This window comes from Nematostella vectensis, chromosome 2 (genome assembly GCF_932526225.1).
Source record: "Nematostella vectensis chromosome 2, jaNemVect1.1, whole genome shotgun sequence".
NCBI classification, from domain to species: Eukaryota; Metazoa; Cnidaria; class Anthozoa; order Actiniaria; family Edwardsiidae; genus Nematostella; species Nematostella vectensis.
The window spans coordinates 15,869,492-15,888,293 of NC_064035.1; the positions used below are offsets into that span (position 1 = coordinate 15,869,492).

The 18,802-nt window shown below is 41.9% G+C and overlaps 1 protein-coding gene across 2 annotated transcripts; it reads right to left on the minus strand.

Moving 5' to 3' along the window:
• On the minus strand, positions 1 to 17,572 carry LOC5516808 (NACHT domain- and WD repeat-containing protein 1). 2 transcript variants are annotated; one of them, XM_048723931.1, is made up of 16 exons: positions 17,241 to 17,572; positions 15,536 to 16,202; positions 13,550 to 13,739; positions 12,317 to 12,870; positions 11,882 to 12,035; positions 9,811 to 10,184; positions 9,406 to 9,681; positions 8,461 to 8,636; positions 7,822 to 8,142; positions 6,658 to 7,003; positions 6,086 to 6,378; positions 4,138 to 4,578; positions 3,614 to 3,798; positions 3,067 to 3,428; positions 1,209 to 1,616; positions 1 to 643 (listed from the first exon to the last, which is right to left on the minus strand). In XM_048723931.1, exons 1-16 carry the CDS (start codon positions 17,294 to 17,296, stop codon positions 209 to 211), a joined length of 5,238 nt encoding a protein of 1,745 aa, XP_048579888.1. In that variant the 5' UTR covers positions 17,297 to 17,572; the 3' UTR covers positions 1 to 208. The 2 variants fall into 2 exon arrangements, with proteins under 2 accessions (XP_048579888.1, XP_048579889.1); XM_048723932.1 differs by lacking the exons at positions 15,536 to 16,202; positions 17,241 to 17,572 and adding an exon at positions 14,704 to 14,777.
• Positions 17,573 to 18,802: the final 1,230 nt, after the last annotated feature.

Here is an 18,802-nt window from a genome sequence, read left to right on the forward strand (position 1 = left end):
TACTTCAAAGTCAGTTTATTTTTACTACAACAAGATGGTATCTAGCGTCTTTCAAAGTCAGCTTATTTTTAATGCAACAAGAGGTTTAGTATAGCGTCTTTCAAAGTCAGCTTGTTACTACGACAGGTGCTATCTAGCGTCGTTCTAAAGTTTTCCAGATTCCATTGGTTGAACTGAAATAGATGAAGGCGCTTATGTTTTCATTTGTTCAATAGGCGCGAGTAAGCATCTTCCCAGCATCGTGTCCCCGCTTATGAAGGCGAATGAAGTACAAGTAACCAACAGCATCCCCAGCGGCGAGAAGGTCGTCTGAGATCGGGTGCCAGGTCAACGCCCAAACCCCCGATGCAGTGTAAAACACGTGATGCTGGGTGTAACTGCTCAGGTCCCAAACGCGGATAGTCTGGTCCAGAGCAGCGCTAGCGAGCAATGAGTCATCAGGTGAAAATGAGACTACTCGGATCTCAGACTCGTGACCTTCCATTGCGGCAACTTGCGCGTAGCCCTCCACTGCCCACAGCCGGACCTTCTGGTCACGTGAACAGGTAGCGATATGACGCTCATCGTGCGAGAAGACGGCACAGGTAGCCCAGTCGGGGTGCTGAAGGGTAGTTACATGGCGGTGTGTGTCGAAGCGCCAGACCTGTGAAGCGGATGAAGTTAGAGGTCATTGGGGCATGAAGGATAGGGAGATAGGGAATTATTACAACAATGGTTACGAAAGTGGCCGAATTTCGAAAAATATATTGTCAGGGCACAAATAAAGTCAAATAAACCATACAGTAACACTCTTTTTTATAAGAACCTTTTTATAGGAACGTCCAGTCTGAGATTTCACCAAATTTTTAGAGCATGCTAAGAGCATGCCGAGGCTCAGATAGCAGAAAAATGTTTCTCTATAGTCCTGATGCGTTCTAAAATGCAGAATCAAATTGGCTCATAGTAACAACCTTATTATTGCTATTTACCATAAGTGTAATTCTCTTTCTTATAATTTATTAGGTATTATTTTCTTTATACACTAAAATTCAAGAACATTGTTAAAAACATATTCAGCCTTAAAATGCTCCAAAAATAAAAACGGCTCAGCCTTAACTGAAAATTAGACATTCTTATGAAAAAGAGTGTAGTTAAGCTATATTTATTTCGAATCGCAAAATAATATAACAATTTTGCGTGATATTTTTTTTCTGGGATTTCTCCCGCACCTGCGCAGTGTTGTCAATGGAGCTTGAGATGATAAATTCCCCAGAAGGGGAGAACTCAGTGTACTGACAGAACATGACATGACCTCCCAGCGCCGCCAGGACACACTCTGTCTCCAGGTCCCACATGAGCACGCCACAGGAATACTCCCCCACCGCGATAATCCGCTTGTCATTAGGCGAGAAACGTATACACCACGGGAGCAGTTTGTCACCACATGAGAGCACATGTTGGTCGACGCCCGTCTCGCGCGACCACACGCGTATTTTAAGCTCGTCGCCACCACTGGCCACTAGGCTCGCGTCATGAGAGAAGGTGCAAGCGCGCACTCCACATGAGAACTTGCGCTTCTTTTCATGACCCTCGTACACCAGTACGTGCTGTTGCGTGGCCATGTTCCACACGCACACCTGTGGGAGGAAAAAAAACAGAGTATATTTTAGAAGAGAATCCTATTTAGGCGAGTATCCCTTATATGCGAGTCCCGTTTAGGCAGTTATGGTTTACGAGTCCACACATCCAAAATAGCCCAATTTCTAGTTCCACTATGACCGCTGGACTTACAGAATAAGGATGCATAAATACACAGTAAGCCTCGACTTGAGGCAAATTTCATGCGCATACCAGCGAGAATCCTCTGGAACTTGAAATAAAACAATCCAAAAACCTGTGAATACTTCATGGTCTCGCTGGTATTTGCAATCGATTCAATTGAAACCGAGGCTTGCACTGTATTTATGCGTCCTCAGTGCCTATGACCAGCAGGCACAGTGGAACTCGAAACTGGACTATTTGTATAGATGGGGCTTGATAAGAGAGGCCGGACACGAGTTTGAGACTTATTTCATTATTTTATACTTAATAAAGAGACATGTTATTACCTTTTTTTTGCTTAAAATTGGGGTGAATATTCGCCCCGAATCCTCCCCTGTTGTAGTTTTCACGCTACGAATAATCCCCCAACTTTTATATATAAAAAGCCAGGACTCACCTTGAAGTCATCCGAGGCACGCTACGAATAACCCCCCAACTTTTATATATAAAAAGCCAGGACTCACCTTGAAGTCATCCGAGGCACGCTACGAATAACCCCCCAACTTTTATATATAAAAAGCCAGGACTCACCTTGAAGTCATCCGAGGCACGCTACGAATAACCCCCCAACTTTTATATATAAAAAGCCAGGACTCACCTTGAAGTCATCCGAGGCACGCTACGAATAACCCCCAACTTTTATATATAAAAAGCCAGGACTCACCTTGAAGTCATCCGAGGCACGCTACGAATAACCCCCCAACTTTTATATATAAAAAGCCAGGACTCACCTTGAAGTCATCCGAGGCACGCTACGAATAATCCCCCAACTTTATATATAAAAAGCCAGGACTCACCTTGAAGTCATCCGAGACACGCTACGAATAACCCCCCAACTTTTATATATAAAAAGCCAGGACTCACCTTGAAGTCATCCGAGGCACGCTACGAATAACCCCCAACTTTTATATATAAAAAGCCAGGACTCACCTTGAAGTCATCCGAGGCACGCTACGAATAACCCCCCCAACTTTTATATATAAAAAGCCAGGACTCACCTTGAAGTCATCCGAGGCACGCTACGAATAACCCCCCAACTTTTATATATAAAAAGCCAGGACTCACCTTGAAGTCATCCGAGGCACGCTGCGAATAACCCCCCAACTTTTATATATAAAAAGCCAGAACTCACCTTGAAGTCATCCGAGGCACGCTACGAATAACCCCCCAACTTTTATATATAAAAAGCCAGGACTCACCTTGAAGTCATCTGAGGCACGCTACGAATAACCCCCCAACTTTTATATATAAAAAGCCAGGACTCACCTTGAAGTCATCCGAGGCAGACGCAAGCCACATGCCATCATCGGAGTACGCCACACTCCAGCACCGCTCAGAGTGGAACCGAGCCTTCTTGAGTTTCTCCGAAGCCGCGCAGTCCCATACCCGGACCGTTCGGTCACGTGATCCTGACGTCAGTAGCGCCCCATCCGAGCTAAATGCCACATCCATTACCCAATCAGAATGGCCGCCGAGAAGAGCGATAATCTGTGGCTCCGCCCCCACGTCAATAAGAGTGATTGTCATGTGTGGACCAGACGCTGCCGCTAGATGGGTTCCTTGTGATGTGCTTATGAATCGAACAGATGATCCGTCGTTGGGGATGTTGAAGGTATAGCGGCGCTCCCCTTTAAGGAAATAAAATACTTGTAATGGTCATCAAAACTAATTATCTGAAGCACCAGGTTTTGGTAACGCGGCGCTCCCCTATCCCCGCTCCCTTAATATTTACAGTTCCTTGCATATAACAACGAGCTAATGAAATGACGCAAATATTTTTCATAGTGACGTTATTTTGTTTTTAGATAATCACCTGTTGAGATATCCCATATGATGACGTTTGAATCTGCCCCAGTGCTGGCGAGGAGCATGCCATCCGGGGAGAAGTCCACTGACCAAACCAGTGAGTCATATCGCAGACGCTCGTGCCCACTCAACTTTTTCTTATCTGGAAAGTTCACCATGGCCTCATCGATGCCATGACTTTTCAGTTGAGTGCTAACAAAATAAAACAATGTTATTCAAAACTAAAGAGAGGGAAGCTATGTGCAGATGCTTTTGCACCATTTACAAACACGCACATTTTCCGTTTTGCTTTCCATTTAAGCCGCCTGGAAAAACCATTGTTGAGGACAAAAACATGTAACATGCAAGTAACAGCTTTCAAATTCTGCTCTAGTTTACCAGGGGCTGTGTTGTTCTTATTACCCCACATAACAACCTAAAGTTTGACTGTGAGAAAAAATAAAGCAAATACAATAAAGCAACTAAATTTTCTTTCCACTGCTCCCTGCTTATAACCAAGATTTCCAAATCCAAGATTTCAAGAAAATGTACCTTGATTTCGTCTCCAGGTCCCAAATGAGCAGCTCCAAATTATCACCACAGGTAGCTACCATAGTATTGTCCACAGGATTCCATGCACAACACACAGGGTACCCATCATGGCCTGTCAAAGTGTCGAGTAGATTTCCGCTTTCTACATCCCAAACTTTCAGCTTTTTGTCCAAAGCCACCGATACAAGCCTTTTGCCATTCTTGGAGAACGCTAATGACGTCACACAGTCCTCGTGACCCTCAAGTGAACGCAGAAACTCGTCTGACGGGTTCCATAACCGGATTGTCTTGTCGGCTGAGCTGGACGCGATCACACCACCGTCAGGTGACACGCGGACGCAGGTCACCGCGCCTGCATGACCGTCAAGCTGTGCGAGCAGGGCGCCTGTCTTGCTGTCCCAGACGCGGATGGTACAGTCTTCCGATCCCGAGAAGATTTTTCTGTTGATAATAGATATGAAATGTTATGACGATCGAAGACCGGTAGCATTTTTGAATAAGTTCACATTGATGGTATGCTTCCAAGTTTGGCGCAAGCTATGTACCTTATTACACTAATTTTTCACGACGTCAAAATTTCGCGAATTTGAGATGGCGATATTTCGCGACACTTTATTTTCGCGATTTTCCTATTTTTGTAAAAATGTGCTGTAATCATCAAAACTGAAACAATTTGTAACAAAAAGATGCGTGGGCTAAATTTGGTTTCATAAAAGTCAAACTCAACCCCTTACCGTACTACACTTAATTTTCGTGCATCCTAATTTTCGCGACACTTAATTTTCGCGTCACTTTATTTTCGCGAAACTTTTAAAATAGCGAAATTAGAGGGACGCGAAAATTAAGTGTAATAAAGTACACTGAATAATGTAGATTTAAACAAGAAGAAATGTGTAGATTTAAACAAGAAGAAATATAAAGGCCTCATGATTAGCCTAGCGGATGCATGGTAATGTGAATCCTTGTAAGTCTTCTCTGACTGATGGATGTACTGATGGCGACCAAAGACAAGTGTAGCTTTTGACCTGATAACTGATGCATGCATAACTAAAGCTTGAACATGCCAAATGCATAAAGGATATGTAAAAAAAATTTATTGCTGCTTTATTAAAAAAAATCCTCCATGAACGGGTAAAAGGGGAGCGGGATTGAAGAATCCGCATGAATATTTGGTTAACTGTACGATAATATAAAACGCAGTGGCCACATGCCCGACAGTCTGGAACAAGGTCCTCAATGGACTAAATGCCCGACAGTTTCCTTTTTTTTTTCAAACAACACAGTAAATTGTCGACCTAGTGAGTTAGAATTATATATTTGTTTAGAAAGGGCAAGCGATTCCGAATTGAGCTTTGTTGTCGGAATTGAATGTTTTTCCTTGTATACACTATAAAATCGATATTTCAGTTTTTTCTGCTAAAATAACACAGTCGGGGAAGGTGTTTATGTATACAAGCAAGAAACAACTTTCTTTTTCGACAACAAAGCCCATTAGATTCGCTTGCCCTTTTCTCAACAAATATATTATACTTTGAGCTCACATGGTTGGCAATTTACCGTGATATTTTAGCAAATTGAGGATTGTCGACATTTAGCAGCATATTGAAGAAAATTCCAGTGCCACTAAAATTACGATTCTATAGTGTACATAGTCAAGAGAAAACGTTTTATTCCAATAACAAAGCTCAATTCAGATTTCCTTACCCTTTCTCATGAAATATAGAATACTTTGAACTCACTAAGTCGACAAGTTAAGGGTTTATTTGAATAAATTGAAAACTGTCAGGCATATAGCCGCTGCGAATCTAAAAAGGATGATAAAGTTAGACCCTCAGCATGTCTAAAGGTAAACATAAAGAGCCATGCGCAGACTTATGCGCAGCTGATAATACAGCCCCATTAAGTCCGGCTAACAACTACACTAATAAAGTCACGCTACATGGCTGACCTGTCATCGACCGAGAAGCACGTGGTGAGCACGCCCTTGCTGTGCCCGCTGAGCTCCATCTGGAACGCCTCTGAGACATTAGGCTTATTAATCCACTCCACCCAGCCATCAGGGCGGGGTATGGCACTAGGCTCTGAGTGGTCCATTATAGTGCGCATTTTCCTTGCAGCACGCCCGATGCAGCTGGTTTCTGGGTACATGGCTGCTTGCTGGTAGGTGAGCAGAGGATGTTTGCTCAAGATATGGACCTCGGTCCGGACAAACGCAAGGATGTCATCTAACGCTTGCTGTACCTAAAGCAAAAAAGGTTATACTTATAACAGATGTACTCTTCCATATTCAGATTGTTTTTCAGAGGGAAGGGGTGCAGCCCTAAAAATTCTTCCCATAGATCCAAAACTGCCTTTTCTCCCAATACCCTATCCTCCTGATACTCGAATTTCTGCCCTTTCGTACCCACACCTTTGCTTTTGTCTCTCGCCTAAGGTGACTCGAAAGAAAGCCAAGCGCGTTTAGGCCAATCAAGTTTTTTTTGGCTGTAACTCTTGCCCCAGCTTCTTCATAACCCTCACCTCTTTTGCAACTTGATCATTTTTTGCGTATTGCACCGCCAGCATACACTCCGCCACCAAGTCGTACCCCATTCCCGCCATGCACTTGGCTTGAATGAACTCCAGGTCACCAAGGTGACGGCATACGTTGGCGTAGTCGCGGGCCTCAATCAAGGCCCGTGGAAGGATGTCCAGTTTTCGAAGATTCAATGCTTCATGCGAGTAAGCAATTGGCTGCGCAGGGATGTCACGTGACCCTCCGAACAACACGTGGTATGCTCCTGAAAAGTAGCTGGCGATGGCTGAATAGATGTACTTGTAGTTGTCTCCGGACAGATAGCGGGTCTGAGCAACCTCCCAGAATTGTCTGCAAACGAAAGTAAAACTAGCATACGCACAATGGTGATGGTGTGGATGGTGGAGATAATGACGATAGTGCTGATAAGGTGGTTGTGGTGATGGTGTGGATGGTGGAGATAATGACGATAGTGCTGATAAGGTGGTTGTGGTGATGGTGTGGATGGTGGAGATAATGACGATAGTGCTGATAAGGTGGTTGTGGTGATGGTGTGGATGGTGGACGGGTACAAAAGAAAGCCTTACGCGTAATTTATACTAGCCTACAGTATGACAAGGCGCTTATTGCCGCCAATATGGAACCCTTGCATGTTCGAAGGGATTCCTCATGCCGCAGATTTGTTAAGTCATGTAGGGAAGACGGTTTACTTGTGGGGATTATTCAAACCCCAGAGGTCATGTCCTACGGTCGTGTCCTACGCTCCGGTCACCAGTCAATTCGCCCGACTGTGGCGAGGACAAACCGCATGAACGACTTTGTGTCATTTAAATTTCAAATGTATTAATTATTATTTGTGTCCAGCTGACGGCCCTGTAATTCAGCCCTTGGCTGCAAAAGGGTGGAATAAACCATTGATTGATTGATTGATTGATTGATTGATTGATTGATTGATTGATTGATTGATTGATTGATTGATTGATTGATTGATTGATTGATTGATTGATTGATTGGAGATAATGACGATAGTGCTGATGATGGTGGTTGTGGAAATTGTTGGTGGGGTTGATGGTGGAGATAATGACGATAGTGCTGATAATGGTGGTTGTGGAAGTTGTTGGTGGGGTTGATGGTGATGATAATTGCCACATGAGGAAACTAAATTGTACCTATGATACAATGCCATCAAAGAGACCCCAAAGGCACCTCTCTCAACAAGGAACGGCCCCAGGTCATGCTGCAGTCGAGCCAGAAGTAGAGGCGGGAGGCGTCTTTTGGGAGGCTGATGCCATTCTAGCACGTCTGCCAATAACTGGTCGTCACAGCTCAACATATGCAGGATGTCGAACCTGTTCATGCCGTCCGGCCTTGCTGCCAGGAGTCCAAGGACACGAGCCACTAACGCCGCGCCGTGGTACCTCTCAAGTCCTTCGTACAGCATGTTGATCATGCCTGTGACGTCAGGAGGGAGGTCGATATCAGCCATTGACCTAGTAAATATTAGAAACTGTTATGGAAAAGGTAAAAAAAACTCACGTTAAATCACGTTGACGTGGAGGATTATCGTTTCCCACAGGAAATGAGGCACGTAATCGTATCAATGCAAGTTGTGTAATTCATATCCATGCCACTTCCACGAATGAAATTAGACATTTCTGGGATACGGAGTCAATAATGACCTGCTGGATTGGAAATTCTGAGAGTGGGGGAGGGACTCTTGTTTTTTTATAGCAGGGTTATTATGAATAAACTTTTCTGGAATAACACCATGGCCTATTCAAACATCATATGGATATGGAAAGACGTACTTGTACGAAGGCCACGCCTTGCACTCACTAAACAGGAGCTGAAGGTAGAGAGGGAGGGAACATCTGTTGAACGCCTCGAGGATCACAGTCTTCTGTTGCGGAGTCAAAGTACGTCCGGCGGCGCGAAGCATCTTGTCGAGTATAACCTTTCCGTCACGAGGGCTCATACGCCTAACCTAAGAAATATGCACACAGTGACCATACCTAATGAATACATACCGTGACGTTATCTCATGAACATACCGTGACATTATCTTATACACATACCGTGACATTATCTTATTAACATACCGTGACATTATCTTATATATCTTACTGTGACCTTTCCCAATTAACATACACTGTGACTCCCCTGCTACCGAATGAAACCATGTTGCATTACCCAATAACATACAATGTGGCCTTACCTAACTAACAAACTGCGACCTTAGTCTCTTAGGCTAAGTTCAAGCTTCGTATTATCCATGAGCCGAATTTAATGCAAATGAAGATGTAACAATCGACTAGATTCATTTGCATGCATTTGCGTTGAATACGGCTCATGGATAACGAGACGTTTTTGCATGACCTTAGACTTAACTCGTTTATTGTTTGTTGTGCATTTCTTGAGGCAACAAGTAGCTATCGCTATCAGCAATTATCTCATTTCATAGATGCAGGAATAAAGTATTTCTTAGTGCTTACGGTTTCTTGTAGCAAAAAAAGTGCAGCGAGAAGCCTTATAGGGAGCTGTCAAAAAGCGTATTGAAATAACATGTACATTGAAATGTACGGATTGTTTATTTCATGTTCAAATTCAAATTTTCGTTTGCGATGAACAAAGTAACAATGAATGGCAATTCCGAATCACGGACCAATTTTAACAATCGTCAGTCAGTGGTTTGTTTTCTTTATAAAACGGGTCTTCGAGGAAAATTCCTCATTATTCTCCAAGAGATAACATACCTGAATGAAATTATCTTCTGGAATGCCGAAGGTTTTCAGTCTGAGAAGACATCCTCCAACATCCGGGAGTGTAGATACAATCAACCGTACATTCGGTGGGACATGCCTTGGTAACCACTCCAGAAAACGCCTGGCTCCATCTTCATCCGTCAGCTGATCCAAAGAGTCAATCAGAATGTACAGCGGCTTCTCCCTTGTAGCATGCGCCAAGAGCTTCGGAAATGCGTCACACAGTTCTGAGTAATCTTGAGGGACATCATCTTGAATGTCGTAAATCTGAAGAAAAGAAATTTGATAAACTATATTATTTGATATATATTTGATAAATGATCAGCTGTATTTTTCCCTCCCTCACTCCCTTTTATTAAGCAAGACAGTTCTCATACCTAATGGTTCGACCTGTACCTGTTTAATCTGTTCGCACAAGCTTTGTGTAAGTTCGCGACCTGTTGAGCAAGTTGGGGTGATACCACAAAAACGGAACAGCACGACCCAGCCGGAGTGTCTCTCTTGGAGCTCCCTTGCAGCCTTAGCAATAACTGTTGTCTTCCCAACTCCCGATTCTCCAAAGACCACACAGAGCGACCCGGTATCTGGTTCTTTTGTGTACTCGAAGATCGCTCGCAAGACGTCGGCGCGGCCTTCGAATGCATGAGTGCGCTCGCGACAGAAGATGGTGTGCCGGATGATTTCTTCTTTCAGTGGATCGGACTTCCCAAGAGCCTGGATGACCTTTTCGATTTGGGACTGGAGCAAGTCACGCACCTTTGTGCAGAGCTCTGTGGATAAAAAAAGAATGAATAAGAAAGGATTCTTTGAGATTAAGCATCTCTTTCCTAAGAGCCCTTTCTGTACCCATAAAAAGACAGTGATTGGAGCATGGGAAAAAAGGGCTGATACATGCAGCAATATTACCCTGAAAAATCAACGCGAAAAACGTGGCTAGTTCAAGGTATAAACATAAACTTGAGGGTTCTTTTTCTGAAAAAAATCTGATGTATACTAAATAAATAGAACAAGACTAACATAAATAAATAGGGCCCATTTAGCCAGAACTGATTATATGGCAAATTAGAAATATATTTTCTGTATCAGTTGTCTATCTAGTACAACTCTACATAAGACTTCAAATCCCTCTTTTTAATGCAAATAGTATCCTGAGTATTGTCAATAAAAACTATCATTGTTCTGGGTATTCTCTAGGGGGATTGGGAGGGGATTTTATAATAATAGGAAAAGTTATATGCCATGTATTTGTATGCATTTAGATAGGGTCTCTTTTAGAGAGGTGCAAACTTGAAGCAAAATCAAAACGTTGATTTTTATCCAGATCGTGTAGAAATATATATTTCTTAACATATATAGTGGCATAAATTTGATTTATTCAAAGTATGTATAATTTTCGTGATTTTCATGATTTGGGAGATCCTTGTTGTTTTTCATACAAGCCTTGCATTGGGGAAATTCGATGCGGTTTTTCGGGGTGTTTGCGTGCTCCGATTTTTTTTTTAGAGTTTTAGTATGTTATAAAAGGATACTTTATCAATACAAAAACGTTGAAAAACCTTGTGTTGCAATTAGTCCGATCTTAAACCGAAGGTTGACTGGACTAATAATGAGCCATAACGTGTAGAACTTATTTGTTGGGCTTGCTTAACCTTGATGCATGAGCTATGTATGTTGGGGTAGTTTAACCGTTGATGTATGAGCCATCGGGGGTTTGTTAACCTGTTGATGTATGAGCCATCGTTGGGGTTGTTTACCCGTTAATGTATGAGCCATCGTTGGGGTTGTTTACCCGTTAATGTATTAGTCATTGTTGGGGTTGTTAACCCGTTGATGTATGAGCCATCGTTGGGGTTGTTTACCCGTTGATGTATGAGCCATCGTTGGGGTTGTTTACCCGTTAATGTATGAGCCATCGTTGGGGTTGTTTACCCGTTGATGTATGAGCCATCGTTGGGGTTGTTTACCCGTTGATGTATGAGCCATCGTTGGGGTTGTTTACCCGTTGATGTATGAGCCATCGTTGGGGTTGTTTACCCGTTGATGTATGAGCCATCGTTGGAGTTGTTTGGCCGTTGATGTATGAGCCATCGTTGGGGTTGTTTACCCGTTGATGTATGAGCCATCGTTGGGGTTGTTTACCCGTTGATGTATTAGCTATGTATGCAAGGGTTGTTTTCCGTTATACACCTATTTCAATAAACGTCGTCAGTGCTTATGGCAAATGCCAATTGGCAAATGGCAGTTCTAAGACCAATCACTGCTTAAATAATTATTTGTGAGAATAAAGATGATAATATAATTGCATAAATTATCCACATTTTCTTACATTCCGTAGAATTTAATAGTAGAGTTCAATGCTAATTTTTGATAGCAAAACTGTCATTTGAAAATTGGCATTTGCCATTTGCATTGACAACATATTTTGAAATAGGTGTATATGAGCCAGTGCAGGTCAAAGATTGTTTACCGTTGATATAAGAGCTATGCACGGCAGGGGTGATCCCCTGAGAATGCCATTGGAGGTTAAACTTCATCCGGGAGCTTTCCCCTAGGCATGACGGGATTAGGTGACACTTTAGCTCCTCCATCAGTTCCTTACACCTTTTGTCTGGCTCTCCGTTCTGTGGAAGAATTATATATATATTTCTTTCATTTGTGCAGTGACGGCTAGAAAGAGACTCAACGCTTAAAATAGGACCGTTAAAGTGATTTAAAGGCAAATAATGCTCGGCTTATTATGATACGCAAAGCATTCCCTTTCAACGGATGATTCGAAGTAAGAAGCTTTTGTTGAGATAATATTGCAAAAAGGTTTCCCTCGACGGCCCAATAATGGGTCGTCAAATATACTTTTTCCACATGATATCTTTGACTGCACCCCCTCAGGGAATCCTGGCTGTACCTGTAAGTTGACATAATCCGCCGCTGCCTCGTGCTGGACGTTGATCTCGTCAAATCTGCGATCCACCACAAAACATCGCACGTGAGCCTCCGGATCTCTTAGCACGCCCCTCTCTACCTCCATGTGCGTCACAGACTCATAATACTTGGCTTTCTCCTCCTCCTTCAGACTCGCCTTGTCCGCGGCGGAGCTAAGGCTCTTCCACATCTCATTCTCGACCTGCCCCCAATCTTGCCACGCCTTAGAAACTTCTTCTTTTTTCTTTGAATGAACAGGAAACTTGGAGGAAATTGCCTGCAGTTGGTAGCACGAAGGCACGGCGTTGAAATCCCGCACGTACCACGTGGACAGCAGCTCGCGCTCTGATTGGCCCATAAGTGATGCTAGTAGCTCAAACTCATGATGATGGATTGAGGGGGGTAGGGGTCGCCAGCCGTATTTGTCTCCCAAGATGGCGATGAAGGCGACGTTGAGAGAAATGTCTTGGCAGCGCTTAATCTCGTCCATACAGATGTTCACTATACAGTGGTCCTCCACGGACTCTTGGCGGACACCTACACGCAACAGATAAACGACACTACAGCAGTTAATGAAAACATCAAATTATAGGTTAAACAAATGTTCTAGTTACAAAATACAGATAGACTTGTTACAGTTAGAGAAGGCCAATCACGCCGCTATTTTATGCTGCTCGCGCTCAATGCTTATTTACACAAAGAATCAATTCTCATCGGCTAATTACCGAGCAAGTAACTGAGAAACTTTCTATCAAATATTATCGATAAAGTATCAGACTTTCGTGGATGGTTATTTTGAATTTTTCTTGCAAATAAACGGTTGCATTATCAATTATAGACAATAACAAAGGTGACCGACATTCTTTAAACTTCAAATAATAGGTGAACAGCAAGTTACATTTATACCTGTTGTAGAGATTATCGCTGACCACTCTCGTTTCCAGGACTATGGGACGGGTGGAGAAAACAAGATGGCGGACTAAAGTTGACTTCACGAACTATACACCAGTTTTTACCCATTTATAGTCGTAAGAGTCTCCTGTGTTTTGTTCATTACCTCTTTCATGTTGTTCAAACGATTTATTGTTATCTATCTTATCATTGTTAGAACGACTTCAACATCTTGTTGTAATCAAACAAAAAATTATAGGTTAACAGCATAGCAATAACAAAGTTTGTTTAAAACACGCTCTATCCCTAGTCCCCGAATCCTTACCCCATCTGAGATCCACCACCTCAAAGGCGAGCCCATGCTCTTGGCAGAGGTGTGTCAGCGGCTCAAAGACTTGTTCCATTAGGGCGTTACGGTCTAGACGCGTGTCTGTAAATGTGGAGCTGAGGAAGATTCGCACGGTCCTCATAACGACGCGTGTGTCGGAAAGATCGGGTATTCCTATAACTACATCCTGAAACATACACAAAAATTTCACTTATAGTGTGGACCATTTGATATCTGGTTAAAAATACCCCCATTCCAAAATAATAATAAAGAAACTTAAAGTATAGGCAAAGTTCAGAGAATTGTCCAAGCCTTTGATAGCCTGCCTACAGGCCTTCCAGGTTGTTTTTTCGGAAATAAGGACATCGGGTTTTTAGGATTCCTGTGGCAAGCTAAAAAGCTAGCGTTCACTCCGATCACCTATATGCAAGCTAACCCTTTACCACGAAACTAAATAAATCAAGCAGAAGCTTAGTTATTGGATATACCCTAAACCCGCCTTTGCTGTTGTGAAATTATTTCGCGTTTATTCGTTTCGTATAGTCCCTGCACGATACGATACCACATCTCTTTCAAGTGAGAATTTCGTATCCCAGAAATACTTTGTTTATTTAGCTAGCCTGCAGTAGCTCTTATCTGGACATAGTTCTACGAAAAGCCGAACTTTTGACTTTTGGTATTCGATTTAAAAACAAATTAGTTGTTAAAAACGACAGGTCTATTATATCAAACGACTGAACAAGAAAACTAGATTAAAATAGATACTAGTGGTAGAAAATGCAGAGAAAATGGTGGACTCTATAAATACATCAAGGTTGGCGACCTCGAAACACCCAAATACTCGGTCCCTGACAGTGATACTCGACAAGCATAATCAATTTGTCTCGAGATCTCGGTAAAAAAAACTAAATATGTTTTTTACAATACTGAGTTCTTGTTAATTCAGGAAAAGAATTTCCATAAAAAAGCGATTTTGAATTAACCTTTCCCCGATGGAAAATGGCTGTATAGAAGAGCGACCTGTTTTCGTGTCAACAGCTTTAATCGTGTACCGAAACGAATGAAAAAAAAAAAACTTTTTCTGCGTTCTATCATTAATGCTTATAATAAATAAAAACAGTGTGCTATTATTAGTAAAACAATGTCCATACCATTTTTCCCGGAGCGGTTGAACCTCCTATTCAGTATAAAACCATTGTTAGATCTATTTCCCTGATTTCTACGAAATACGGATTTAGCATTAGCAGACAGACATAATAAGGTCATGTTGTCTCATATTCACGAGCACGTGGGCCACCTACTGATAATGGAGAAAAAAAAATTTCGTTGAATAAGCGTGATATTAAAATTTGCGGGAATTAAATTTCGCGAGTTTTTTAATCGCATTATTGACGCGAACTATAATAATAATCAGATAATAGACGTTATGGTGGAACAACGAGAATTATGCCGTGGGTACTATGACCTGAGTATCAGGCGGAATTTGAATTTCGAAGAAAATGAGGAGAGGAAAAATTAAATGTCTTGTTTCTCGCCGGCGCGATAGAAACATAGGAGGGCCTGATTCTCAGGTTATGGATACTACTATTCTTAGAACCGAGGGCTTGGTGGACACAGCATTGCATTTTGGCGAAGCGCTGCCCGAGGGAGAAAGAAGTGCTAAACTAGCGAGTCGAGTTTTCGTGACGCTACGAATAAATACTGACATACTTTTTACAACGGCTTATTATATCTCATGATAGAAACAAGATGGTCATGTTATATGTAACATAATCGATTTAAAAAGTAATCAAAAACATAAATATTCATATCTCGTGTTAGGAACATCGTCAGACAGCCTGACTGTGTGCAACGAGATGGTCATTTGACATGTGATGTATAGATTACGTCATCAAAAACAAAGAATATGAATACGCTGACGGCTGTAAAAGTGCTAGTGTGAGCGTTTGCGTGTGTGTGGTTGTTAGGGAATCATGGGGTTACCTTTTGGACCGTGACGTCATCTTTGACAAAACCCTTCGTTATGTCAGTATTCTTGTCGCCATTTGGGGTACCCTCGTGGTTAATGACGGCAAACTCATCAGATACGACTAGTGGCACCTTTTCTGGTTCATGTTCAACCGTGACGTCATCTGGGACAATATCCTTCGCTACGCCAGTATCATTAGGGTCACCCTCTTGCTTAATGACGGCAAACTCATCAGATGCGACTAGTGGCACCTTTTCTGGATCATGTTCTACCGTGACGTCATCTGGGACAATATCCTTCGCTATGCCTGTATCATTGGGGTCACTTTCTTGCTTTATGACGGCAAACTCATCAGATGCGACTAGTGGCACCTTTTCTGGATCATGTTCTACCGTGACGTCATCTGGGACAATATCCTTCGCTATGCCTGTATCATTGGGGTCACTTTCTTGCTTTATGACGGCAAACTCATCAGATGCGACTAGTGGCACCTTTTCTGGTTCATGCGCCACCGTGACGTCATCATCGGTACCAATAGCCTCGGCTGTGTCAGTATTCTTGTCATCGTAGTGTCTCTCTGTCACCTTGTTATTATTGACAAGCTCATCAGATGTGACTTGTGCTTCTTCTAGTTTCGTGTATTTCCCCGTGTCGTTATCAGGGAGTCCTGTCGGCACTTTCCTATGAACGCATGATTGTTACATATCTCAATCTTGTATTAAAAACTGTCGTTTATCTAGCTCACTCGGTCAAAATTCCTTATTAGGGCATTACATACTATATTTGGGACTCCGCTTCAATCAATTTTTCGCTTTTTTTGTCATAGAACAAAAACTGTGTATATCGAGAATGTCCACGTAAACTTGCAGGAAGATTTTGCAGGCCGCCATTTTGAAAAGTTGGCCCAGATTCTAACGTTTTTGAAAATCACAGGTTTCCCGCGCCCTTGCCACAGGCTCTTTTAGACCATTTAGAAAAAACGACAGCCTTTATTGTCTACCTTGTCCCTCCCATGTATTTACGCGAGGACCCGGGCCCAGTCCTTTACCCCATCAGAAGAGCATTGCCACAGTATCGAATAAACTAAGGGAGACAACCTCTTTGTAAAAGAAAAGAAACAATGTTTTTGTCTAAGAAACAAAGATTAAATGGCGAAGAATATGCATCTATTTTAAATAAGGTTGCACTCAGGGAATCTGTGTATATAATCAGAACCCGAAGAGCTTCATGGGTATCAAGTAAATAAGCAAATAAGCCTAAATACAATCCAGGCTTAGGATTCAAAGGCTGTAGCATTCTTGTTTATGTTTTTGCAAAACATTCAATTGTCATAGCCCGCGGTGCATCACGGATAACAGACAAAAGGCAATATTTCAGTCCTAGAAAGCAATGGTGTTTACAGGCATACGAAAAATTATAAAGATACTACGCGGTTTTTTATCTGGACTCGTTAAATTACATTTATTTGCTTATTTATTTGTTACCCACGAGGCAGCACGGGCTACGACACATGAAGTGCAACGTTATTTGAAATAGCCGTATAATGCCAGGCAAAAAGACGCAGCTGTCGAGGTTCTTTTTAAAAGACTTCTATTTGACCTATTATTGCTAGCCCTAATGAAAATGTAGATAGGAATTGAGAAGCTTCGACGCAAGAAACACAAGGCCTTTGGGGGTGAAAGGACATATTATTCTAGCTTTAAGATTAAATATAATTACCCTATTTCCTCGTATGACTTTCCGGTGAAACACAGCTCACTCAGTCTCTGTCCCATGGCTGCTATTCAAGCACTACACACTTGAACTCGACCGCAAAGCAAGGAATTGTAATTTCGCAACTCGCATGAAGTCAGTGGGAATGGCTTCTCGCGGATGAATGCAATGTGCTATTTTTTCATTGGGTTAGAAACAAAGCATTTGCATAACCGTTAATGCTCGTTTCAGGACCCAGCTTCCAATAGGCATCCCGCTTCAAATTATTCCCACTCTTCTTCTAAGGAGTTTCAAATAAGCGCCCACAATGTAAGGACGGCCGAAGAGTAACAACGCAGCTGCTTTGTCTCCTATTATCTTTGCTCTACAAAGGAGTTCTTTTGTCTCTATTCTTCCCGTTCTTTGTGTCGAGGTGCGGATATTGTTCGAGGTGCGGATATTGCCCAATCAAATTGCAGATTGTAAGAGCTGCGTACTGACCCCGGCCGAACGCTAGGCTTATCCAACATGGAAAGACGCGTGCGGAACTATTTGTTGGATTAGAATTTGCCAATTTGTTTAATCTCTCACTGTTCAAGAGTTCTGATACTTTATTCCGTTGAATAGAAAAATGAAGGCTAACTTATATAAGAAAATTTCGGGGCATTGTTGGGTCGAACCAACATGATGGTCGGATTAAAGGATATTTAGCGCTTATATAGTCAGGGGTGGATCCAGGTTTTTGAGTGAGTAGTTTCCACTGAAACACCAACAATAGCGGTGTTTGGAGGCATGCTCCCCCAAGAAAATTTGAAATTTCAAGCTCTATAAATGCCATTTTCTGCATTTTCAGAAAAGTTAATTACCCCCAAAATAACAAAAAAACATGCTATCATAAAGGCAAAAAAAGTTTTATTTTGTTGAAGGTGGTACATGGAACACCTTGCTCTACAAAAAAATATCTGGCATCCAAACCGGTGCCACTGGTCTATGTTCAATATAGCTGCCTTACTAACTGTCTTTGAGCAGGAGAAGGAAAAATGGTACTTATAGATGGCAAGCCTGTGGTTGGTCCTTGGTCCAGGAGTTTTCAAGATAATAAGAAAAAAAATCCAATATTAATATCATATGTCAAATACAAAAGATATGTATAAATTATAGACATATAGAATCAAAAAGCCCAAACTGTCGCGATCTCGTACCAGAACAATGAATACAATACTCCAAAAACTGGAAATCGACTCAGATCTCAGAGTCGATTTCCAGTTTTTGGAGTATTATAAATTATAGACAATATAATTTGAATAAAAACTCCCCTTTTCCATCCTTGGGAACTGCAGCCACTGGAGCTTTGGAGAAAAATACAACATTAATATTAAGTTATAAAAATGAGAAGTACTAAATGATTATAAAATATATATATAATTTGAAAAATACTCCCCTTTTTTATCCTTTATCCTTTTATCCTCCCTTATTTATAACTGCAGCTTCTGGAGCCCAGGGAAATGTTTGTAAACCATTTGAGCTTAACATGAAATCCCAGTGTCAATAGAAAAATTGAAATCATCACTAAATAAAAAAACATCTAG